The sequence below is a fragment of the Silene latifolia genome, chromosome 9, assembly GCF_048544455.1.
Source record: "Silene latifolia isolate original U9 population chromosome 9, ASM4854445v1, whole genome shotgun sequence".
NCBI classification, from domain to species: domain Eukaryota; kingdom Viridiplantae; phylum Streptophyta; class Magnoliopsida; order Caryophyllales; family Caryophyllaceae; genus Silene; species Silene latifolia.
The window spans coordinates 15,441,395-15,468,640 of NC_133534.1; the positions used below are offsets into that span (position 1 = coordinate 15,441,395).

A 27,246-nucleotide genomic window follows, 5' to 3' on the forward strand; every position below is an offset into this window, starting at 1 on the left:
TGTTAATTTATCAACATTGAATGTTTTAATTGGTGGTGCTTAGCATGCATTATGGCCAAAGGTTAGGGATAATGTAATTAGGGAATTAAAGGTCATATATAGGCTTTTCTAATAGATAGGGGTACATACAATTGGAATTAGCCTATACTTAAAGATAAAAGTTAAAATTTTTCTCAAAATTAAAACAGATAAAATACGAGATGCGACACTTAACGAAAGATCTTAAACACCTTATCAACCATCGTATCGAATTTCAATTTCAATTCCAATTCCAATCTCAATCATTAAGCAATCACAACTCTCTGTCACCCACTCAAATCACAAAGCCATGGAATTACTCCGTACATGATTATACTGCCATCAATCAACACATATATGATAATATGATAATTGATCACAACTTGTATATACCAATCAAACTCTTCTCCCTTTTATCCCACTACGTTCCTTTTCACTAAAAACAATAAATATTTTACTATACAATTTACACCAAATTTATACTCTTATTCCATATTATTATGGACCACCCTACTACATACGTACCCTAGTTTTCTGTTCTAGTTTAATTAACTACGTTCTTTAACCAATGTACTTCATGTTTTTTTACCCTGCATTATTACCTCGTGTCCTTTTTTTACTCCAATGAATTTTTGAAAAAAAATTATGATGATAATCATAAACCCTCCAAAAAAAGGACATAATTCCATGCATTCTTTATCAGCTCCCAAAGTCCCTAACGGAAAAATGATCGTTTTTCTCGGGAGCCGCGTTTCCGGCATGACGAAGCCCTAACGTGAGGGACACGTCACCGGTCGTGTTCCCAAACCTAATCATGGTTGTTTGGCCCGCTTCATCGTCAAATTGGGAGGTGTCGTCCAAACCTTGGAGGAAGTCCGGCTGCTGGGACTCCGAGGCGGAGGCCTGTGGTTGTTGTTGTTGTTGTTGTTGTTGTTGTAGATGATGTTGTTGTTGTTGTTGTTGTTGTTGTTGTTGTTGTTGTTGTGGTTGTGGTTGAGTTGTTGTTGGAATGTTGGTGTTGCTGCTGGTAGTTTGATCATCGTCTTGATCGAGGTGATCGTCATCGTCTTCTTCTTTGGCTTCTTGTTGGTACATTTCTTCAACCATTGGTTTCCACAACCGTACTCTTGCGTTGATGAACCAGTTTGATACCTGTTGAATATAGTTGAACCAGATTAGAGATTAGCATATTAGGGCACATGTTAGAAAAACCGTTTTATATGGAGTATTTTAATTTTCCATGAAAAATTAGTATGGTGAGGTGTTATTATCATGAAAAATTGATCTACAAATTCATACGAGCATTTACCATAATTTGTAAAATATTCTCAACGATCTTTCTTTAATTAGCATATTAGGCCACATGTTAGAAAAATCGTTTTATATGGAGCATTTTAATTTTCCATGATTGTTTCCTTAAACTTTCCTTCTAAATTGCTCTAATAATATATAACCAGGCCATGTTAAAAAAAAAGTTGTTTCTAACGTGTGTCCTAAGAGACACGAGATAAAAAGCTAATTAAAGACATTCTTAAAAATAAAGCATTAGAAACTGATGTACAAACTAAAATTTATCATAATTAATAAAATAGTTTTTCTAATGTGTGTCGTTAGAGCACATGTTAATAAACTAATTAGAGAAAAATTATTGAGAATATTTCACTAATAATGATAAATGTGAGTGTGTGTATCAATCATTCATGATATATTCCCAATAATTTTTTTTTTTTTTTTTTGAATTATTAATCTGTTTTCTAAGAGCACACATTAGAAAAAATCCATTTTTTTATTCGTATCCCCATAAATTTGTAAAATCTACCAAAATGTCAACCGAAGGTCAAAGGACATCTTTTATGATAAGTGGGGTTATTTTCCTATTTGTCTTGCCACTTTATGCACGAGGAGAAAGGAAAGTAGCAACTGGTGCTAGAAAAAGCATAAAAAAGTTAATCCGTAAATAAATCTGTATGAAACCGTCTTATTTTATAATTTATGTAGTACTAAAATAGTTAAAACTTTAAGGAGATCATTAATGAACAAAATAGTAAGGTAAATAAGTGATGCAATCAGATGAAAGCAGGCACTGAATGAATAGCACTGAAGGTACAGATGATTTGGGGGGAAGAACACAATAAATAAACTTTGATAGATGAGTGTCATCAGTGCATGCATTAAATTACTGATCTTAACAAAACGATACAAGTCAGAAACGTTGTTAGCCCTACTCTACCAGTCTAGGGTATTACTGTATTAAGAGTGCAATTGCAAGCCTCTCACGGCAAATGGTAGATTTTCCGATTTAATTACGTGGGGTCGAGATCTAATTCTAAATAACATCAACCAATACACAATTTCTCAAATATCTCAAGCATAGACTTATATATATAGAGTAATAATCATAATTATTACTCCATACTGTATAAAATTATTGTATGTTGTATAATAGTGTTACGGTTACTGGTACTATTTATACTAAATGAGCCAGACAACAAACATTGTTCAATGACAATCTTTACCAATTTCATTGTCGTGATGAGTAAATTATATTGCGACGACATGAAACATACAGTGAAAAAAGTTCTTTCTATTAATCCTATCAATAACTTGATATGTAAATTATTGCGTATTTGGGTATATTATATTAAAAATGGATTATTTTTACATGGTATCCCTTTTTTTTTAAAAAAAACTTACATTGTACGTATGTACCCCTCCTTTTTTTCAGAAATACCAATTATGCTCCTAAACTCTGAGTCGTGAATGAAACAGACTTAATTGACTTAAGGGTGGGAGGGTCAGTTTTAACGTCTTAATTGACTAAATAGAAATTTATTTTTCTAAAATGTGTCTAAAGGTACACGTTAAGATAACTTAAATGGAAAGTTTTAGTGTTACATTATTTTTTCGCTGAGTTTAAGGACACTGCTAATATTTCTAAAAAATAAGGTGAAATATAGCATTTGAAAATTACGAGGATTTTATGTATAAAAAAACCTATAAAAATATAGAGCATAAAAGATTGAAAGAGAAATATTGGGTGAAAGTGAGTGCTAATAGTGCTAATTGTTCCCTACTAATAAACGTAAAAATTGTAAATAAAAGGGACGTGAGTGATGGAGTGTCTCTATCCTTCCCTGGCTTTTATTTTTGGATGCTTTGTTTGTCTTTGTAATCCATCCACTGACAAAAGGCAAAACAAACATACTCGTAATTTTCCATTGGTATCCTATTCTTCAGGTGGGGCTATCTACAATATGCATGGCTACAAACTTATTGCGTGTTTAGAGACCTACTTATTAGGGCTCCTCCTTCTTATTACTTCTATATGCTACATCTTCAACATTATGGACAAATATACTAGTTGGCATTTTTGGCATAGGATGACCAATTTATTTACCGTTAGTCATCCTTTATGATTTAATCATTGTTGGTCGTCTCTCATGAGCTACATTGGGAAAGTTTTACCTTATATCTTCAATTTTCTTATGGCAAGTCTTCCTTGTGATTGCGACGGGTTAAGTATTACCCATATGGATAGATAAGACAAAACAGATTATTACTCCTTAGATACTCTACTTTTGTCTTATCTACCCATATGGATAATAACTGACCCGTCGCAAGCTTGCGACAGAGATGCTCGTCAGAAATGAGAATTTGTAATTTTCTTAACTGTCCTAAACTTTTAAACAATTTTTGTTTAAGGTCATAATCTAGGTTAAGAGGACGTTGGGTTATCTTAATTTAAAAATAAGTATCAAATTAACATGCTCATTCCAAAAAAAAAAAAAAGCTCAAGTGATGACCTATTTTGATGAATTTGACCCACTTAGTGACCTAATAAGTGTCACCCTCTGATTGGTTGGACACAAATAAATATAAAAAGTGGAAGAGAGGTTTGGTGGGATAGAAAATGTAGGAGATGGTTGAGAAAGTGATAAATAGTTCATAGTTGGGTTAGTGTCTTGGCGACCTAGCTAGGTGGTGACTTTCTCAATGAGAGGATCTAGGTGGGTTAAGGTAATTAAATGAATTTAAAGAGTTTAAATATCGATGACCAATTAACTTAACCTACTTCTGTATGTGGATAGTCTTAAGACAAATGACCATTTTCGTGAAAAAGGGGTAAAATTTTAATAAAAAGAATTTCATAAAACTCAATAATAAAATGGACATAGTTTACAAATGATTATTGTATTTTTACCTTAACCTACTTGAATCTATATTCCTAACTTGAAAATCTATATTGACCAGAGTCGTGTGTATTTTTTACTCTATATACACGTATAAATGGATATGTTTTCATTTGGCTTTTCATGAATCTAGTGGCTTCACTTTAACTCTATTTTTCTCTATTTGTACATTACGTAGAAATGTACTTGGCTTTTGTATTATGTTTCACTCTCCTTTTATTTTTCACTTTTTCTTTTATATATTTTTTCGCTTTTTGAGGTTTGCGTTCACCCATGGACGATTCTAAAGGATGATTCATGTCAGGCGACCCCAAATCATTTTGGGATTAAGGCTCTGACGTTGTTGTTGTTGTTGTTGTTGTTGTTGTACATTACGTAGAAAACTCAGTCATTCTTAATTCTTATCATTATGTACTTTAATATGGAATAGTATTAGGAAGAATAAACATTTTTTGCTTAATATATTCAATATCGCAACGCTATACGAAATAGTGGATCGATCAACAATTGTTACACGTACGTGACAAGCATTGACTATAGTTAAATGGTAATTATTTGAGTAATTAATCACGAGGTAAAATTATACTAAAATAAATATAAGCATATTTTATTTCAAAAAAAAGTTTAGATTATTTTTTTATCATTTTATATTGGTTTTATTTTCTGTAAATACAAATTTTTAATAAGTTTACCTTTCTTCCGGGTCAGATCACGGGTTAGGCGAGTCCTGACCCTAAATATGCGGGTTATTATCAAGTGGGGTTGTCTTCGGATTCGGAAAAAAGAGGGTTATTTTTGAACGAATTTCGGTCGATTTTCGAATTGGGTTATCTATTGACAAGTCAGCCTATAAACCATATACTGTAACAACAATGCTTCTCTTAAAAAAAAAGCATGCTGCTAGTATTATTGGTGAGTTGATGGCTAGATGCAACATAATAACTACAGTTGACTGTAGTACAAAATCTAAAGGTCACAGACATGCATCACCACTTGTTATAAATTTACCGTCCTTTTTTTTTACATGAATGATGAAATTCCCTTTATTTCCAATCAATAGTTTAACCTTTTATTCTCGCTTTTTTTACTACAATTGTGCAAAGCCCTTCAGATGCATACTACATGTCTGTGAATTCTGATGAATATGTTGTATGTTAAAGTAAATGCATGTAAAGGTTGAGAAGGACGAGATATGGACTTACCTGATTTCTCGATAAACCTGTCTGTCTTGCCAAGAGATGTTTATCTGCATCACTTGGGTACCTGAGAAAGTCATCACATTTTTTACATCACATGTCATCATGTCTCTGCTATATTATACATTTATATGGTCCCACTCTTGTACAACTTATTTTTTTTGCTAATTATTACAACAACAAAAAAATACTTATGATAAAATTATCGGATATATATCATATTGATTCAGGTAAGAAATTAATCGGTCAGTAATCGAGTTTTCATTAATGTAAGTTAAGCTGATCAAATTTGGTTAAGGTGGTTTCTTGACATGGGTGATCACAAAATCACGGGTTTAAATTTCACCCCCTCAACTTTAAAGTAGAATATTAGAATCAGGTATAGGGAGGCTTGAAGTTGCATCCGCATTTCAAATCCTAAGGGCATTTGTGTGAGGGAATGTATTATTAGATTATAAAGCCGAGCTTAGGAATCCAACAATCAACTTAAATTTTGGTTGAGATAGTTTCTTGACATTAGCTTGGGTGGAACAAATTAGTTGATTGAAAAAAAATTGTACTGAATATTATGTTTGTTTATTTTGGGGGCATGATGAGCCAAATATTAAGAACAAGATAACTCATGAGCAACCTTTTACACACTACTCCGTACATAGGTACAAATGTAAAATATATGCACCAAATTCCATCAATCAATAATTAGTCTCTTACTTATAAGGATTGATAATAGGTTATCAGGAGATTAACAAATACGTAAATATTTATCTAAATTAACTTATGTAAATGGTTTTTCCTTTCTCAAGAAAGTTTAATTTTATTATTACAAGAATTTATGCTGTAGATTTACTATATACCTTACAACTTACGTCATTTTATTTAAGGTTCATAACTTCATGACTTAAACCTTGTTATATATTTTTCCAGTTATTGATAATGCTTATGACATAAAAAAACTTGTCACATCTTATAACTAACTTTCCCTTTTATCATTATTTAAAACGGTAAAATTTATGATTTTTTTACTTGGAAATAATAAATGAGATTAAAAGAGGTGGTTTAAAGCCACAAAATATTACTCTTCATGAGTCATCACCAAACTCATCCTCTGATAGGAAACATTACATTCAATCAGTTTTTCTAAAATATATCTTAATAGCACATATTAAGAAGACGTAAATGAAAAATAATAATAATAAATATGGTATTAGAGTCTGTAAAAATGTATTATTATTTCAATTTTTCAAGATCTTTATCATAAAATTTTCCAATTTTTTAATATACTGTATGTATTAAGGGCACATTTTAAAAAAAACCGACATCCAATTATCACTTGTATGCATGGTTTCAATATATTGGATCACAAATTCTCATTATAGACGAGGATATCCGTCTATAATAAGAGACGGGTCGGATCTCTCTCACAAAGAGGCAAGTGGAAGGGCGAGTGGAAAACCAAGTGGGTTACCATTTGGCCCTCTATTTACCTCTTTGTGAGAGGGATCCGACCCGTCTCTCATTATAGACGGATATCCCCGTCTATAATGAGACTTCCTGTATATTGATAGGGCGTGAGGATCTAAGATGGATAAGGAAAGGTCATAAAAGGACAACAGTGTCAATGTTTCATAGTCCACTTGAAACTTTGGCATAGTAATTTCATTGTTATTTAATGCCCTCAGAGAAACACATGATTATATTTTGACTGCTACGAAATACATTTCTTGTCTTTAATACAATTAAAGCATTTACCTTTCCGTTTGTCATTTTATTTTACTCCTCAATTTGGAAGTACATTGTCATCGACATTTTGTTTTGTTATTGTTAATTTAATTTATGTAATGAATTGGAAAATTTTAGGAATTTAACGGGTGGGTTTGTATTTGGTGGTAAATTCAACCAAAAATATTTTTTTTAAGAAACTCTCATTGCTCCAAAATGTAAGAAATCACTTAACTGAACCTTATGGCAACCGAGAGTTTTGTCCCTACCAAATACAATACTCCGTATATCTTTATCCAATTCCCATAAATTGCTAATTCACATACTTTTAATGTTCATGTGATTGAATTTCATATTTTTTTCGTTAAAACAAAATAAGCACTTATATAGGTATATGTTAAGAAGATATTGTTGTATTTAATTTTTATTTTACATTTTTTTAGTGTGTATTTTTTCGTTAAACCAAATAAGTTATGATAAAGATATTGTTATATTTAATTTTTATTTTTACATTTTTTTAGTGTTCAACATATGGATTTATAGAAGATTTTTCTAATTTTTCTATTTGTCACATACTGTAGTACATAAGCTAATTCACAAAATAATAAAAGGTTATTAGAGAATTAGAAAATCATATCGAAAATCTATATTTGAATAAATAAAAAAGCTTATTTTAATTCACAATGTTTTTTCTAATAATATACGACAAATGTTTTACGAGTAGAACTCAAAATTTTGCTCATATACTACGTATGTAATACAACCTGACTAGCTTACGTACATGGTAATTCAGTGGTGGATGTAGGGAAGGGCTAGCAGGGGCTCCTGCCCCCGCTGGCAATCAAAATTTTTAAAGTTTTTAATCTAAATTTTCCAACTTTTTTTTGAGTTTTCCTTAAACCATTATCCGTTCGCCTACTCTGAGATTTTTCACCCCTGCTGGGATCAATTCTTGGTTCTGCCATTCCGATTATATGTGATACTAAGCTAAGCAATTAAAAGCTTTTGTGCAAAAGATATTATTTTTTTCAAAGCTTTTCTACATGATATTAAGTTACGTATTAAATATTAACCACCTTTAAAGCTTTATTTCGAAAAAAAATCAAGTTCTTGCACGTGATAATGGGAATCAAGTTTAAAAAAGGTGGCGTATCACAATATAACAATAATGTATTGCAAATAACGTGATTAGACAAAATGCCACTCATTTCACAAACACAATAAACAAACATAACTTCATAGTCTCGACTATTGACAGTCAAACACACACGTATAACTCCAATATTGTTGTTAGTCTTTATCAATGGTATAACCATATGACTTCTGTATAACGTTTATAAAAATATTTTGCCTATTATGACACTCTTCAACACATTTTATTTTGGTATTTTATTGAATTAAAGAAAATTGAGTTCACACAATGTGAGCTACTTGTACATTGATAACAAGATATATAGGAGTATAGACACGGAATTGGGATAAAATACATATCAGAGAAAGACACGAAAATGGGACAAAAGAAATATAGGACTAATAAGAGTATAGATACGGAAATGTTACAAAAGTTCTATACTCAATGAAGAACCTTAGTTATATTGGAATGGGGTTTGGTCTCTACTGATTTATACATTGCAATGTAAAATTATCAGTCGGCGCTCCTTGACTTAACGATTGATTCTTAAGTTTAAATATTCACTCACAAAGTCAATAGTTTAAATCTCGCTCCCGTGACTTAACAATTGAGTCTTAAATAGTAAGCCACAAAGTCAATAGCTAAATCTCTACCCCTTGACTAAACGATTGAGTCTTAATATTATTTACTCCAAGATCCGCCACTGATTACACTCGACATACTGATGGGAAGAATGTAATGGTATGTAGTACGTAATTTGTCCTTGAGGTGAGTGATAAAGGGAAAAAAGGACATGACAAATAAACATTTTGATGAAGGATGAACTGTTGAGAGTGAGCTTTAAGCCTTTAACTCAGCCTTTTCTCGCCCTACCTGACCAATTTTCATGCCGAAGGACACATATGATGAAACAAAGTACCCTTGGATCTATCATCCATGTTTTAATTCCTCCATTCAGAAATACAAAACTCAAAAACCCGAAAAAAGTCAATTAAAAAGGAAATTTGAATTATGGATCGAGTACTTCACAAAAATTATTTCAACATCTATTGAATTTAATATCCTTTCGCCAGGTTGAGATTTTTGGCCTCTGTCAAATTCTAGTTCCATCACTGATTCATATTAAATGTAGTATTTAAATTTGTGAAAAATTCTAAGGTGTACTGGGTGTACAAGATTATCGTACACCCTAACTAATGATAAACCTTTATTCATATTTCACTTATATTTTGCTTTATTATTTATGGAAAGTATGAGGAATTCGAATATTCTTATTGGATAGGGTGGTACACCCGGAGAAAAGCCCTTTTTTAAATAATGGAGATAATACATACAAAAATGGAGAAGGTAATATATCACGTGAGCATGGTAATTTTTTTTCCTTAAATATGAGGGATTTTAGAAATAAAAATAGAATTAAAGCTAAATTGTGCATTACCCAATTATAGCAACATGCAGTTATTAACAAAATATAAAGCAATAAGAAAGAAAGAGATGAAGGGAACATACGGGTTAAGGAAATGTTCAAAGAGCCAAGCCCTGAGTATATTAACAGACCGTTCAGGCAACCCACGTTGCGGCCGCCACGCTTCTTGATCCATCATCCCCATTTGGTGAAAGGCCCTTTGTTGTCTTAAACTTTGTTCTAGCACCTTCAACCTCGGTGTCTCACCCTTGGTTAGCCCTGAGCTTCCTGTAGGGTCCTTTTCTCCCAACAACTCACAACTATGCTTTAGTTGTGCATGTATAGCGTCTTTTAGGCACCGGAAATGCCTTGACATGGCCTTCTGTGCTAGCGCCGTGTAGGGCACTGCACCACCGTATCCCATCACTAGGTCGAATGAGTTCACCACCATTTGCATTTGCTCACAATAGTGGTTGTATCTCCCATCCACCTACAAAAATTAACATAAGTCATGACTCGTGAATAATATCGCGCTTTTAGTATTAGCTAAGTTAGCTGATATCTGTCAGATAAGAAAATAATATTGTCATTAATGCAAAAAGGTGATTGGAGTTGATGAAGAGTCACAACTCACAAGTTGGTGAAATTAAAAGATTGTATCGAACCCTGGTCATGAATAAACACGATCTTTCAATGTACGTAATTACTAGCTAAGTTAGTTGATGTATGAAAAAGTATTATTGATATTAATGTAGAAAGGTGATTGGAAGTTGATGAGGAGTCACAAGTTACATGGGTGTACGTAAGGTTTTACGGAGGATAAGGAGTTGTTTTCAGTCAACTACCTTAGAAACGTTAACTTAGCCGAGAGAAGAGTAAGGTGCATTGATATATATTTTATTACAATTAAATTTTAGTATGACATATCAACAAATTTTGTAATATAGTATATGACATATGAGAGTATAAGATATTTAGGTAACGTAACATTCTTGCTATAATTAAGAAAAAATAATTAGTGAAAGTGATATATAGATGGTCCATGTTTAAGCTTGTTATTTTCGTAATGACGGTATGGTTGAGTGTTTAATTATTTAATTAAATCGGGATTAGCACGAATAAATCGAACATTGGACAATTTTAGTACAAGAGTGACTAATCATTAAATTTAATTTTGTTGGTTACAACTTCTTAAAATACACAAACTCCATGATTATTAATAATGGTGTGGTTTATAAAGGGAGAAGTGTACGGCATTATAGTAAATAAAATAAATTATACTATAAGATCGTTGTATGATATGAGTACCGTTTAAAAAGTTACTATTTAAAGGTAAAAAGTGACTATTTTATGTTGAAAATGAAGTACGTTAAATATTATAAAAGACCATCTTTTAATAGTGATCACTTTTTTACATAAAATGGTCAATATTTATCATAAAGTGGTACTTTTATCTGGCCTATGGTACAACAGCCGCACCCGATAACTACTACGGAGTATATAATAGTGATTAATTAGTACTCCCTCCGCATATCTGTTTTCTTCTCATTTTTCTAACATATGTGAGGAGTATTTTATTAAAATGGGAAAAAGTAAGGAGGGAGTAATAACTTTCTACCTTTTTGGAGTAATTTTTTAAACCCTAATTAATTAAACAAAAGTACAAGATGCTAAGATTGTTAGTGTTAAAGGGGTACTAAAAGTATAGAGAAAATAAATGTAAGAAATCCAAACTTGGAGGATTGAGACAAAATAATTGAGTTGTGTTAATTGAAGAAGTTTCCTAGAAGAAAGAATATCCTCTAGTGTTTTTTTGCCGGCCAATAGAATTATATTTTTTTTTTATTAGGACTAAGCTTACACAAAGTAGATAGATAAGACCAATTAGATGATGTAATGACTTAAAAATTACTAAATTTCAATATTATTTATTAATTAAAGTGGAAAAGTTTTAATTCATTGATCATATATTTATAGACTCAATCATTAGGTCATGATTACTAAAATCTATCAAATTTCAACAATTACATTTTGTATTGGGTAAAACGGTTGTATACCAGCGTCAAAGGTATTTTAATCAAAAGTAAATAAATAAATAACACGGAAAAAGTATCAAACAATATTCAAGCAGTTAATTATTTTGAAATGAAATGTATAATATTAACCATTGGACGATCGATGTAAAACAATTTTATTAAAGTTTTTTGTAAAACAATTAAAATTACTACAAACCACCTATATTGGATTCTTTCTCAACTCAATTGTTGTTTATGATTCTATCTTCTTACATTTCAACTAATTATTATTGTCAAAATTTTTAATTTTATTAAAGGAATCAACCAGGATCATACTATATGCTTAATTTAAAATTAATTTTTGTCCGTTGGTTTAGTAGGTTAATTTTTTATTTATATTTTCTTAATAGGATGTATTAAATTAAGAATTAGGATGCTATAAAGTTTGCTCATCTTTTGGGTGGCATTGATTAAACTAATACGTTTGGTTAACACAAGTAGTGCCTTAATTAAAAATAAATGAAGATTTAGTCTTGACTCTTGGCAGAAGGGAGAAGGGAGGGGGCCAAGCCAAAGACCTTACAAATTTTAAATAATTCGTCGAATAAGAAACGCAAATTCTTACTTCGATATATAACATAATCTCGTAATAAAATAATTATATATTAATAAGTAATTATATGAAGTTATATGTTTGATTAACCTAATTTTCTTTTCTTATAAAAAAAAAAAAAGTTAATTGTCTGTTTTAATTAATTTGGGGTGTGAACGACTCACTGTATATTCGAACGACTATGAGACGGTCTCACGAGAATCTAATCGAACTACAGTATCAATTATGACAATTAAGGATATTTAGTAAGAAAACAAACCTCATCAAGCATTGCCACTAGTTTGACCTTCCTTCTCTGATGCTCTATCCTATCAGATGGTGACAACTGTGGTGGGTCCTTTGATGATGACGAGGACCCAGCCGCGCCACTGCCACCACCACCACCGCTACCAGAATTCGGACGATTTGACGAATTCTGCCTACCTAACTTAGGCTTCTTCAACTGTTGACCTCTCCCAACACTACAAAATTCCTCCAATAACTCTTGAGCAGGCTTAGCATACCTTGAATTCCTCAACACATTGACCGCACCCAATGACGCTGACCCGAACCCAACTCCGCTTGTACCCGGACTCGCATACCCACCCGCGGAATGTATATCCGGTAGTATAATCCTTGTATTATGGGCTTGTGGAACCGGATTATTCGTCAAGTTTTTGAAAAATTGTGTAGGAGATGATGCGTTAGCTGTACCACTAGATGACGGTCCAATACCTTGTTGATGATGTTGTTGATTAAAAAACATAATATGATTATGTTCCGCTCGTTTCGCCGCTTCTAAGTGTTGCAACGATGACGATAACGATAACGATAAACCTTGGCCTTCTATTATTCCACTCAATTCTCCTGGATTATTATTACTATTAATTTGGACCGACCCCCAAAAGTTGGGATTATTTGGTGTACCAACTATAGAATGAAACCCGCCGCCTCCAGCGTGGATGTTAGGTGGCGGAGGTGGTTGTGGTGGTGGTGACGGTGATCGCGGTGGCGGGTTTGTTAGAAAAAGTTGTATGGCGGCAGCTGAATTATGAGCATTAATGCCACCACCCAAGTCATGATGATGTTGTTCTGAGTGGTCCCCAATAATATTATGGGTATGTTCGTGGTGTGCAATTGGCCTGGTCCCGTACCACTCATCATTACCAATCCCACCGACGCCGCCATCCCTCCGGTAGTCTAACAGCTCTGGTGGGCCGGTTGGGGTTGGGTTGGGCCCGGGTCCTGGCCCGTGCCCAAAATTGAACATTTCCGAGAGCATCCCGGCCGACTCGTAGACAGCAGGGTTTAATCCGGTTCCCGTTGGGTCTTCGGTTGTGGTGGACGGGTCTTCAGTCGATCTATCGAACCCGTTTGGGAATGAATAGATATTGCTAGCATTTTGCTGCTGGTGGTGATGGTGGTGATGATGATGATACTCTTGGGACATAGAATTCTCCAAAATGGATTATGATAGATGAAAATGATGAGGACTTCTTAGCAATTATTGATTGTGATTGTATGGCTTTTTGTATGAGAAAGTTGGTTTTGCTATTCCCATATTAGTATCTCCAAAATGGACTATATATGATAATATATAGACTACGTCTCACACAAGAATTCGTATTACTTTCCTTACAACTCCAATCGATTCTGCAAAGAAAAAAACAACAATTACATCATCTCAGTATCTCAAAGTCTCTCGCCTATCGCCTAGGATAGTATGTACCACCAAAAATTATACATGAATTACAATAGTCAACAACTTATGAAGATGATTGGCACCAACATAAAAGTGTATGTGCCGCATGAACCATAAACAAAAAAAAAGGTTTTCATTAAAATAATGAGCTTTACATGTTCATATTCATACTAGGGTCATACTCATACTCCATCTGTTCGTTTAATATATGTGAGGTGTATTTTAATGAAACGTATGGAATCAAACGGAAAATATGGATTACAAAAAACTAAGGGTATAGAAACTATACCTTTCAGATTATATTCTTGTAGAGAAAAATGAAAGAATAGTTCAGAGCTATCTTTCTGGTGTATAGTATCTTGTCTTTGCTATGTCTATCTCAATCTTTCTCTATCTATCTACTTTAATTTTTTTAAAATTTTCTTTTTTTGATATTTTTTTAGGAGATGGGGTTTTCTCTATGTGGTTATCTTTGTAGTTAAGTGTGCTTTCTCTTTGAGATAGATAGAGATATCAAGAAAGAAATAATATATGTGGACTTGTTTTTGAGAGAATTGGAGGGAAGAGAGGATGATGAGAAAGAAAGCTTCTTTCTTTTGTATTTTTTTGCTTTATTTTTTTTAATGGTTCCACTAAAATCTTCTTCTTTAACAAAATGATCAAATAAAAGAGGGGAAGAAAGTAGTATAGGTGGGGTAGAGAGAAGGTCATTGTTGTTCCTCTTCACCCACTCTTTCACTCTATTATTTTTTTTATAAAATTATTTAGAGCTCCATTTGTTATTCTCCTATTTGGCCAAACCTTGTGGAGAGTGTTTAACAAATAATATTAATTAGACTTTTTCAAGTGATTTATTTTGGTCTTATTTACATTGGCTCGTGTTCTTTTGAATTTAAAGTCACTTATTTTAACTTCAGTTCAGATATTATAAGTAGACCTGTCAAAACTCGGCCCGACCCGAAAACCCGACCCGACCCGTTTTCTTAGGGTTACAAACCCGGTTTTTTCGACCCGCGACCCGTTTGACCCGAACCCGAAATGACCCGTTATTTTAGGGTCGAGACCCGACCCGAACGGGTCGACCCGTTGGGTCAGGGGAAAATCATGAATTTTATTAAAAATATTATTATTTATATATTATTTATATATTATAGTTAAAAAATTATTTTTTTATTACTTAAAATTAAAAATTCAACTTAAAAGTCAATTTTATATAACTTTTATAATATTTAATAATAAAATAATTATTAAAAAAACTTTATTTTAATAATTATATCAATATAATTATTGTATATGATGAATATGACTAAAATAATAATTTTAAACATATTTTAATTTTTAAAAAATATTTTTAAATTAAAAAATCGTTTAAAAAAGGCGTTAAAAATTATTTCTTGACCCGTATTCTGACCCTAACCCGACCCGTGACCCGTATGACCCGACCCGTATCTGACCCGACCCGTATTTGACCCGACCCGTATTCTGACCCGACCCGTATGACCCGACCCGGGACCCGACCCGCCCGACCCGTTTGACAGGTCTAATTATAAGATCAATTCAGGCTTTATAAGTTCAGTTTAAAAAATCTTGACTTCTATAAGTTCAATTCAAATACTTTAAGTTCAATTCACATTCATTTCCTATAAGTTCAAATCCTTTAAGGCAGTGTTTGGAAACACGGAATTGATTTCATTTTCATGATTTCAATTGTAGAAATCAAAATATTTGAATTCAATTCCAAAAGATCATTTGGGAAACCCATGGAATTGGAATTGAAATTGGGCGGGACAGATATGGGTAAAGCTCATCGAATATTTTTTATTTGAAAAATATAGATATTATCACGGAAAATATTAGCGATCGAAAATATATCATAAATAAAAATATTGTGATGAAATTTGTATAACAAAAAAACGTAAAAAAGTTATGAAATTGAAATAACTACTATGTGGTAAGAATTTGAGAGTCTCATATTTTAGCTGGTTGGAATTAGGGGTGGGCATAATCTGGTTCGGACCGGAAAAATGGACCGGTCCGGACCGGAATCTAGTGGACCGGAACCGGAATTAAAAATTCCGGTCCGGTCTCCGGTCCACCATTTTCCAAAATTCTGGTTTCCGGTCCGGACCGGTTTGGACCAGAAAGCCCGGGATTATTGTTATTTGCATTTTTTTTCTTAAAATTGTATTTTTATTCCGGTCCAATGGACCGGAATTTTTGGACCGGAATTCGAAAAAGTGGATAATTCCAGTCCAACCGGTCCGGTCCGGTCTTGGACCGGGATTTTTGTAATCCGGTCCGGTCCCGGTCCATGAATTTTGTCGATTCCGGTTCCGGTCCGGTTTTGGACCGGTGTCCAGCCCTAGTTGGAATTGCTAAGGAATTTCAGTCAAATTCCAATTCCAAATTCTATGGGTTCTCGAACGCTTGAAATGTCCCAATTCCGGAATTCAACTTCAATTATGGGTTCCCAAACATATTATAAGTTTAATTTAGAAAAGTTCAAATCAAATAAGTTCAATTTATAATAAAAGTTCATATCCAATAAGTTCAATTCAAATCTTATAGTTTAACTGAGAAAAGTACAGATTCAATAAATTCAGACCAAAAAAGTTCAGTCTAAAATAAAAAGGCCTTAGTCCAATCAAATTAATGTCATGCCAATTCTAATTATAGTATTAAAAATGGTAAGATGTTATATTAACCCTAATTAAGTAACCACTAATATTTCATCCTAACTTTTAACTCATATTTCCTCTTTGTAAAACGATATTAATGTTATTGGATCACATTTTCTGACATAGTTATTCCGACCTATTGTCAAACGGGACAATATAAATGAGATGAAGCTAAGTAAGAATTATCATCTGTTTTAAATGATATTGTCAATTGTGGGTTCATATACCGATCTAACCTTTTTTTTCGAATGGCAAATGAACTTACACCGCTACCTTTTTACCAAGTGTGTATTGGGTATATCACTAACCATGCGGGATAGCGTTAAGAAACATCTAATATATGTGTGGCTTACCCACATGTATTTTTCTACATTGACATCAGGGGCGGATCTAGGGTTAGGCTACTCGGGCTAAAGCCTGAGTAGTTTTTGAGGAAACAAATATATACTATATCTAGTTTTAGAGAATCATTACTATCCATGTGGTCTGGTGGTCTGATATTGTGTTTTTACCCAAACATCCCGTGTTCGAATCACAGTGAAGGCCTTCTTTACTTTGCCTTTTTTTATTTGTTTCTACTTACCTCCAATCCTCCATTCATTACAATATGTAATTATATTTTTCATAATTTTCCTTGTATGATTTTAACAAAATATGTACATTTATTTTTGGATTGGAGTACAAGTATATCAATTTAAATGAATTTTGCTAAAAAAAATTAGGTGATCAATTTAAATAATTTGTCTTTAAAATAATTAGAACAATTGTAAATTAGCTTCATTTAATATAGTAGAATATAATATCACTAAAAAAAACGTCTTGTGAACAGTAGTTTTCCTTTTCCGCTCAAAGATTACAAAAGTGACACGTGTTTCCAATTTAATATCTATTAAAACTTTTAGAAACTATCGGCTTATCATATCTTATATCTTATCTTTATAAATACAGAAACATTTAGTGCAATTTCATGCGTCCACGTCATTCACATCCATTTTTTTAATCATTAAATGCAGGGCCCACATAAAAGATTAAGGAATTAATTAACGAATAACCGTCGATGTTTTTATTTTGTACGTAAACGATAAGTTTATGATTTATACGTAAATATTAAAAAATAACGATGGTTTGTACGTAAATTTTTATATACGTAAATAAAACCACAATCTTTAAAATTATTTGAATTAATAAATTTTCTAGAAATTCCTACATCTTTGTTTTTCTAATAAAAAAAGCCCAGATTAAATAAAAAATTAGAACATTTTCTCAATCAATATTATTCTGGACAGATGTGCCACAAAATATAAAAAAGTCATAACTGTAAATTTTTAATTTGTTAAAAACAGTACAAAAATGTTAAATCATATACCTAAGTATTTATTCATGGAATAACGCTGTATACGAGTAATTAATAACAAAAATTATACCAATTTTTTTTAACCCATGTAAAAGACAGATCTGACTATTATTGCATATTGACGAGAAGCCGTAAAATTACTGAAATATATTAACTACTTCACGTAGTGAGAAGCCATAAAATTTGTAATCTCATTGGATTAATTCTCATTATATGTGGTGACTTTTTTGTTGGCTAGATTGATATTTTTTTATTATAATAATGTGCATAACTTAAACTAATTGATTGGTGTTCTTATAAGTATAAAAAATGCATTTGTTGTGCGGAAGCGTGAATATCCCGTGTTGGGCCTCTGCTGCATCTGTGTCCACTGTCCATAATAGTACGATATTGTCCGCTTTGGGCCAAGCCCTCACGGATTTACTCTTGGGCTCCTTCCCAAAAGGCCTCGTACTATTATATTTAGTAGATACTTATAAAGATGAGCTTTCATCTTTATTCTACCGATGTGGGACAAGGGTTTGCACCCTAACAGCATTTGAATTCCAAAAGTTAATTATTCATCTTTTCCATATATTTTCAATGATAATGAATGCTTTAAAAGCAATCCGTGCAATTTTGCACGGGCTAAAACTAGTTTTACTTTATATTTCATATCTTAGGAAAAAAAATTGTTATCAACTTATAAAATTTTGAAATTTAACCCTAGGTAGATTGGATTCCTGGATCCGCCCCTGATTGACATCTACATCGACCAAAGGAGAAAGGAGTTCACTACTTTACAAACTAAATAACTTCTTTTTATATCACCGATTTATTTTAGAATGTAATTCATTGAGCTTATGAAGTGAGCTATTTCTCTTTCTTTAGTTTTGGGTGCGGTATACTCATTTTTTGTGGTTTTACATGGAATCAGAGTCTAAGATCTTATTCTTCTTCTAATTTAATTATGCTCTTTTTATCCCAAAAAAAAAGTCTTTAAGATTTTATTTTGAGCTTGATATAAGTTTAATTGTAGAAGGTATAATCTTATGCCATATTTTAACTTGGGAAGGTTCTCGTCGAGGTTTGTTAACTACGACTACAATACAATCTCATGGTTTCGCCCTCTTATGGATGTGATACCGAGAGGCCATACCCTTCTTCATTGTTTAACAAATAATCTACATACAAACCACGCATATTAGCTAGGTCGAATTGTAGAAGGTATAATCTTATGCCATATTTTAACCCCTAGCTAGGCTGTTTTTAAAAAAAAAAAAAAAAAAAATCGAACTTGGGGATTCTAATATTTTCACCAAATTTTGGTTGGTTTAAGTTATAATGTTATCCACCTATTGTAGATGGGCTTTTCACCAAATTTTAATCACTAGATTTTACATACACGGATGAGGTTCTTACCTTTTGGTTATTAATGTGAGGCTTGGTGCATTTACTACTCCCTCCGCCTCGGTCAATTGTTATCCTTTGGTTTTGGTACAAAGGCCAAGAAAAGAGATCGGAACCAATTATTAGATAACACTAATAGGAATAATTATAATAGTTGGGCCTCAACTATTACCTTAAAGTTTGGTTGAGATGGTTCATCTATCATGGTATCAGAGTCATCGTGACCTTTGGTCACGGGTTCGAATCCTGGCAACCTCAAAACTCCTCAAAAACTCTCGAAGTGGAATTCCAGCACACGGTACAGGGGAGCCGGTGCACAACTAACCACTCTTCAAGCCCAATGGGCATTTGAGTAAGGGAGCGTAATAGATTAGCGTAAGGTTTTAGTTGAGATGGTTCATCTATCAGACACTTGGGCATTTGAGTGAGGGAGCGCAATAGGAATAATTATAATAGTTGGGCCTCAACCATTACCTTAAGGTTTTAGTTGAGATGGTTCATCTATCAGACACTTGGATTAATTTGAGTGTGAATGATCAAATTGCTTATCAAATGCAATCCTAAAATAGAAAGGACGACAATTGATTGAGACACCTCAAAATAGAATATGACGATAACAAATAACTGGAATAGAGGGAGTATATTTTATTTTTACCTTGAGTTGGCCCGGGCTTACTTTGCACTTAATTAGTCATCTTTATATGATGAGCTATCTATAGGGATTTAAGAGCATCTAAAGATAAAGAAAAAGTAAGGTAAATTGTCTTCTTGTAAATAACGTACGGTATTGAGATGTTGATCACACTAATAATATCTCACTAATTATACTCATGGAGTCATGGAAACTCTTTATAATGATAGCTCTAAAGTTACCTCAAGTGTGTAGTTGTTGTGTTCGGGGACCATAAGAGTTTCTTTTAAGGCCTACCTCTTGTTTTAATTTAGTCTAAGCAAACTTGGTTTGTTTTCAAGGTTTAATCAACTCGAATTAAAAAAAAAAGATAAAAACTAGGATGGACGTCAAAGCTTATAAATGTCTTAGTCTAGTGGTTAAGTCTTAAGACAGAGATATCTGGTAAATAAGTCTCAGGTTCGAATCCCCACTCCCCTTTATTTTAATGCGATTAAATGTGCGCTTCGTGAGACAAAAAAAAAAAAAACAAAAAAAAAAAAAACAAATGTACATATACAAATTTTTATGATAAATTTGTATAGGATCTCATCCTATAAATCCTGAATTTGTATTATTATGATTAAATTAAATTGCTGTCATTATTTTGTTTAAATGCACAAATTCTTATTTAAAACGGACTAACATAAGAAATTTGTAAAAACGAATTTTATAAGTAATGGATATTCTATTTAAATGAGTTATTATTTATGTTGAATAAAAACAGCATATTTACATAAAAATAATTGGTTTAAATAACGGTTAAAAGACAAAATGACTGCAAGAAGAGGTAGGACTTGGGAGACCGTAAAAAGACGACGTTCGTGCAAGGTAATCTCAATGATGTGGTCTCCTCTCCAGAATTCAGATACTACATTTATCTATCTGTTAGAATACCAAAATGTCTTGATTGCCCTTGCATACGCAGAGGATGAAAAGGGCATAAAACCCTAAGGTAACAAATTTTCACCAATAGGTCTTCTTTAAGATGGATATATCCGTTTTAAAAATAAAACAGATTAAATAACACCCCCACGTAATCCATATATTACATTATTCATCTAAATGCATTCTGTTTTTGTCTTACGTGTAATACTTAATCCGTTTTAAGTTTAAGACGGATTAAATGAGAATGTGTGATTCTTCACATTGAAAAAAAAAAGGCTCTAGGGGTAATTATGTCAATATAAGTTGTACGACTAGTAGTTAACCGAGTGTCAACTTTATAAAGTTGTCAAGAATGGAGAAGATCGATAAGGAATGCTTAGAAATAATGATAACACTTTGATGGGACGTGCCATTTGCTTGATGGCTCATGAAGTTAAGGTTAGTGTATGCAAAAGTTGACGTTTGAGTGATACATCTAACCGTTTTAGGGTTTTTATTACTCCACTTTATAACCAATTGCATGCATTACATTTGAAGTTTCGTTTGATCTGATCATAATTGATTAAGAAACAACCATTTTGGATTTAACGGAAATCGGGCCGGAATGGGCCGGGTCACTTCGGGTTTGGTTAGTCAGGTCGGTTATTATTAAGTTATTTAGGGATAATGACCAGTTTTCAATCATAAAACATTCGGGTCGTGTGATTTAGGGTCGAGTTAAATCGGGTTTAGGTCAAGTTCGAGTCCTCAATTTGAGTGTCGGGTTTAGTTATTCTGGTCAAGTCATTTGGACCGGATCAATTTTGCTCGGTATAGGAATGGTTGGCGGTTGTTCCTTATCGTTTTTCATCTGTTTGTTGGGTTCCTTGGTCATATGAAAGCAGAGTTCGATCACTAGAGTGCAGGAGTGCAGGAGTATCTTCTCATCATTGGACATTATTTCTCGTTTTATTTCTACATTTTCTTATAATGTAATAAGTACATCTTGTTCTTGTCACTTCACAATAACCTATTTATGAAAATTGTTAGATATGCATATCCAGTAAATGAAGATGTTCTGGTCAAATTTTCCGTACTCCACCAACTAATTTTTGATACTCAACGTTGTTACCGTCTTGGCGTCTTGTGATAATGCTTGTTTTTGTTAAATGTCATGAAGTTATAGCAGACTTTGCATGTTATTGGCTTATAAAGCCTCAATATTATATAATTGCATGTTGCATCCTTTTTAGAGTTGATTACAAAAAATAATCCGCAAGTTTTTCAGTCTACTTATAAGACTGACTATATATAAACTAGTTTAGAATTCCAAAAAAAAAAAAAAGGAAGTTTTATTTTATCTTGCTGGACTGGAGAAAGAATTATACAACTAATTGCTAATTAGTCACTAAATTGTTTTGTAAAATTGGTGAGCTAGTTTTAATACTACTAAAGTCATTTACAGATTTATTTCAACACAAATTGTTCTACAAGACTTATAGCATAAGACCAGCCCATAACCTAAAAGCCTAAACAATTAACTTATAACTCCCTTTTTTAATCAAATAACCAAAAGCCCCAAAAAGTTAGTTAATAGACTTGTAAAAAAAAAAAATTATTTTGATAACCTAAAATTTTATATTAATAACTTGTATATTTAAATATGTTAGTTTTTATCATAAAATGTCGTGTTGTTAAACTAAAGTTAAAATATAAAATAAATTAAATGTTATATTTGGGCTTCTCTTCTTTGGGGTCAATTATATGATATAAAACGGTGCTATAGAAGAGTTGTTGGAGCAAATTGAGTCGAGAAACCAAGAGCATTATTTGCAGCTAGCCCAGAAAGTGCGTTATATAGCTGTAAATAAAGGCCCATATTTAAGATTTTCATTAGCCGATGTTGGGCTATTATTCAAGTGCCAGGTAATTTACTTGGCCCTTTTGGAATGCTATTTTAAGGTCTTTTAAGAGAGAATCGGCGGCCAGAGAGAATCTCTCAATGGGTCGGGTTGGGACGGGCTAGTGTCGTGTCAGGCTGGGCCAGTGTCGTGCCAGCTTCTTCCAGCGCGAGGCCAGCCTACTGAGTAGCGGGCTAGAAGCCCATGGCGGGTCATCTTCGTTTTTTAGTGTTGGGACCGGGTCAGGTCAAGGAAAATGTGACACTAGCCCATCCCGAGGGGAGGAGCAGGTCATCCCGATCTAGACCACATGCTAATCGGGCTAAAACATTTAGCCTACGGGTACAGGTTGGTTTAGCTGGCCCGCATTGTTGAACAACCCTTTTTAGACTTGCCAAATGTGTTGTAGGTTAGTTCATATGGTTCAAATTAGAATCCGATATGTTTCTTCTTTTTATTAAAAAGATCACCAATTTTAATGATTACTTATTTTATTTGATTTTCATAAATTTATATCCAGTCAAATTGACATCAATCGTAGATGTCATATGATTTTTTATCAATAATGAATGATCGATTTGCTCTCTGAAAAAAAAATAAGATCACTAAAGTGAAAAAAAAAATTCAAAGCTAAAAGTTGTCGAATTGTATTCGTGAAAACTCAGAAGTGAAAAGTTTGTAAAATCAACCATTTTACTCTTTTAGTATCAGGAAATGGAATCACGGTAATGAACTCATGATTCGTCGTCCACAAATGTTTAAGAGAGACGTTTTCGCATTAATGTTAGTAAGAGACTTTTTCCATAATAGGTAGTTATAATTTTTATTTTATTTTTATCTTTATCTTTTTAATTAATTTTTATCCCACTAATGTAATGAGAAACGGTCTCTCTAAGAAGACTTATTGTCCTTCATCCCCATCGTCAATTCTCGATAAACAAGAAAGCAAAAACCTAAAATTGATGTCAAGAATGTCACCAAATATAATTTTCTTAATTTGTTTTTCCTTGGAAGAATTCTTCTTAAAATTAAACACACTTCCATCTTTCGCCACGAAGAATCGAACCCTAAACCAATTCTTAGTCTTTTCAGCCGTAGTCTGTTCCTTCGTTGAAAATGTGTAACTCCTTAGGTACCTTTGTCTGCATGCAACAGTCTCACGGTAAGACGATCTCAATGACGGCGACGACGACAATGGTGAAACAGGCACAGAATCATTTTGTGTGCAATTTTTTTGGGTTACTTCCTTTAAAAATTCGGCATCCGAATCAGGCCATTGGTATAGATTCATGAAGTTTAATTTTGTGGGTATTTCGGTATCGATTAAACATGTTTTGACACAACTTGTATTCATTTTCGATTTTTTATTTGTCTTTGTTCTTAAAATTTTCTAGAATTTATACAATTATTACAAGCGATTGTGATGAGTAAATAACGTGATTATCTACTTCCTTTTATGTGTCAAGGATTTGATTGGTACGATCATAAATTGGAGATTACTCCGTATTTGCTTAAGAAAGTTGTGTAGGATAAGCATATCGTGGTTTCCAAATTACAGAGCAGATAACATATTTCAAAGAACACAAATTCAATGTTATCTCATAAAGTTAATTATCATTTTTATTTAAATTTTTTTAAATAGTTCTTAGTTATTTATTGGTTGTTTCTCATTAATGTAGTGAGAGATGGTCTATCAGAAGACTTATTGAAGAAAGAAAACTAATTAGACATATATAATTTTTTTTTTCGGTGAAAAGAAGCCGTAATAACCCAAACAAACTAAAACATAAACGGAACATATATAATTATATAAAGGTAAAAGTCATTAACATAGATAGATTGATCAAATAATGTCAAGAATTTAACTAGAAAGAAAAAAACTACTCTTTCATTCATATGCCTTATTCGTCAGGTTTTCGCTTAGAAAAAGATATGGATGAGCTAGTTTAAATCTGTACCGGAATATTTGCATCAAACCTGAACCGAATTTATTTAAGTCTGGTCCTCGATTTTTATTATTCGAAGTGTAGGTCTTTATTCTGGTTCGATTGAAGAACCCGAAGACCGGTTAATTGACCGATTGGACCAAATTTAATGTTTTTAGACGCTAGTTATTACTCCCTATAATTTTATGAAACAAATGAACATCAATATAGGTTTTAGGCCAGGTCATCAGATTTTGGCGCCTACTGAAAATAATATACGCATTATGGATTTATGGGTTACCCAAAGGTTCTAATAAGACAGTAGGTCTCCTGAGAGATCGTCTTCCTCTAATTTAGTGGCAGACATAACATGGATCTGGAAAATAGAAATTAAATAACTCCCTCCTCTCATCATGTGAAAGGTCTCTCAATAACGCTATTGAGAAACCATCTCTCTAAAGTTTTAATGTAAGACAGAATGTACGCGAATATATCCAAAAGGAAGTTATATTTAGTACCGAGATATTTTGACTCATTATTGTGATATCCACGACCCTTGACCTAGCTTCAAACTTATAAAGGGTGAGAGATTTAGATTTCTGAGAGTGATGTCGCCACTTCAGACAATAACTTTACTATTTACCTGTCAATAAACACAAATAATATTTGTCATTATACTGATATTACCCGGGCAACGCCTGGGCATGAAATCTAGTTTATTTTTAAAAGACATTACAAATTAATGTTGACAAGTATTTTTATCAAAATAATCGTTTAATAATTATTATCAATGCAGTTGACCTAATGAACTTAAATCTAATTATTATTTGCGAAATAGCGAAAAAAAATAGTTTTTACTTCATTTTGATCTAAGACCCGAACCGAATATTCCGGGTTCGATCTGGTCCAAGACGGACTGTTTTAGATCTGATCTTCAATCCACCTAATTTTTAATATTAAGGGGTTTTTGGTTGTCAGTATAGAACTCGCAAATTCACTTTTGTGATGGTCGCATGTTACGACGAGATCAAATTGATCATTTTATTTTATGATAAAAAAAAAGTTACCACTAAAATGATCACTTTCTAATTATAAATGTTGGTCATTATTTTCTGAAACAATTACTTTCAATCATAAAATGATCACCTTTATTGTAGAAATAGTTTGTATGCATTCTAGTTTCATCGATTCCAATTTGGACGACGGTTGACTAGTGAGTATAAGAGAACATAATTGAAAAAACTCGGGTGTTATTTTTAATTTTTAAAAAATTAAAATAACAAATTAAGTTAATTGACAAATATGGTCAATTCAGAATATTTTTAGCTTTGGAGGCTATTTAACTAACTAATTAACATTATGAGGCTTATTTCAAACTAATCGTGGCTAGTGCATCTACGTCAACAATTTTTATTTTAGTTTTCCTGATTTTAAGTAAAGCCGCCACTAGGCTTTACTTGTTTTCATCAAAAAAAAAAAGTACATCCTCTGCTTTAGACTGATTTTATGTAAAAGGGTAAAGTCGTTGCCCGCTAGTTGAGATAGCGTGTTGTGCGGAAGCGTCGATACCTTATGTTGGGCCTGTAATACCCGCCCTTTTAGAGACCCGTTGACCAACGTTGACTGGAATTGGGAGCGGTAATAGTCCCTAGAAGTGCGTACCAAAGTTACCTCGTGCCTTAAGTTAGGGGTGGTACTCGATAGAGTAGGGGCTACTCGATCGAGTAGCTTTGATACTCGATCGAGTAGGGGACACTCAATCGAGTAGGTGGGCCACTCGATCGAGTACCGTGTTTTCAGTGAGGGCTTATAGTCGCGTCTTGTTATATCCGCAATCATTTCCGCCTCATTTCTTCAGATCCTTGGGCCGCCTCCTTCCCTTCCCTTCACCATATAACCTCCATGGAAGCCTTTGAAGGTCCTTGTGCCTTAGGAGAGCATAGCTTGAGTCGGGTAGCCGTCCTTTGCCAGGTTTCTTCTTGTAGGTATGTCGTCATCATCATCTGTGCCTTGTGTTTTCAGTTAGGGTTTGCTTGGTGGTGATAGATGGTTGTATTCTGTGTATAGGTGTTGCTTGATTGCTGGGTTTTGCATGTATGAGCGTGGAATGGTTGCAGTTGCTTAAAGGTAGGTTCGCCTACTCAGTTTCTGTGGACGGTCTAGTGTGTCGGTTGCTGTGTCTTGGTTGTTGTAGTGTGATTGTGTGGTATGGCAGCATATGTGCGGTAGTCGGTTGGTGTATTCAGTTTGTTGGTTATTGTTGTATTGCAGCTGTCTGTGATTGTTTGTCTCTGGTTCTCGAGGCGTGTCCTCGACTGAGTGGAGTCACTTGCGGGAGTGGCTTCACGCCCTAGTTTCGCCCTCCGTGGAACCCGCCACAGGAGGGGATGTGCACATTAATGGGACAGGGTTATCGCTCGGAATGATGAGCGGGGATTTGGTGGGTACGGCTGCGGTCCCCCACTGGCAGGGCTGGTCCAGTGGACAGTCGGT

The 27,246-nt window shown here is 33.3% G+C and overlaps 1 protein-coding gene across 2 annotated transcripts; it reads right to left on the reverse strand.

Moving 5' to 3' along the window:
• Positions 1-236: 236 nt before the first annotated feature.
• LOC141599202 (BEL1-like homeodomain protein 4) lies at positions 237-14,689 on the reverse strand. 2 transcript variants are annotated; one of them, XM_074419143.1, is made up of 5 exons: positions 14,259-14,689; positions 12,548-13,920; positions 9,765-10,150; positions 5,411-5,471; positions 237-1,170 (listed from the first exon to the last, which is right to left on the reverse strand). In XM_074419143.1, exons 2-5 carry the CDS (start codon positions 13,715-13,717, stop codon positions 718-720), a joined length of 2,070 nt encoding a protein of 689 aa, XP_074275244.1. In that variant the 5' UTR covers positions 13,718-13,920; positions 14,259-14,689; the 3' UTR covers positions 237-717. The 2 variants fall into 2 exon arrangements, with proteins under 2 accessions (XP_074275244.1, XP_074275245.1); XM_074419144.1 differs by lacking the exon at positions 14,259-14,689 and adding an exon at positions 14,125-14,238.
• Between the last annotated feature and the right edge of the window lie 12,557 nt (positions 14,690-27,246).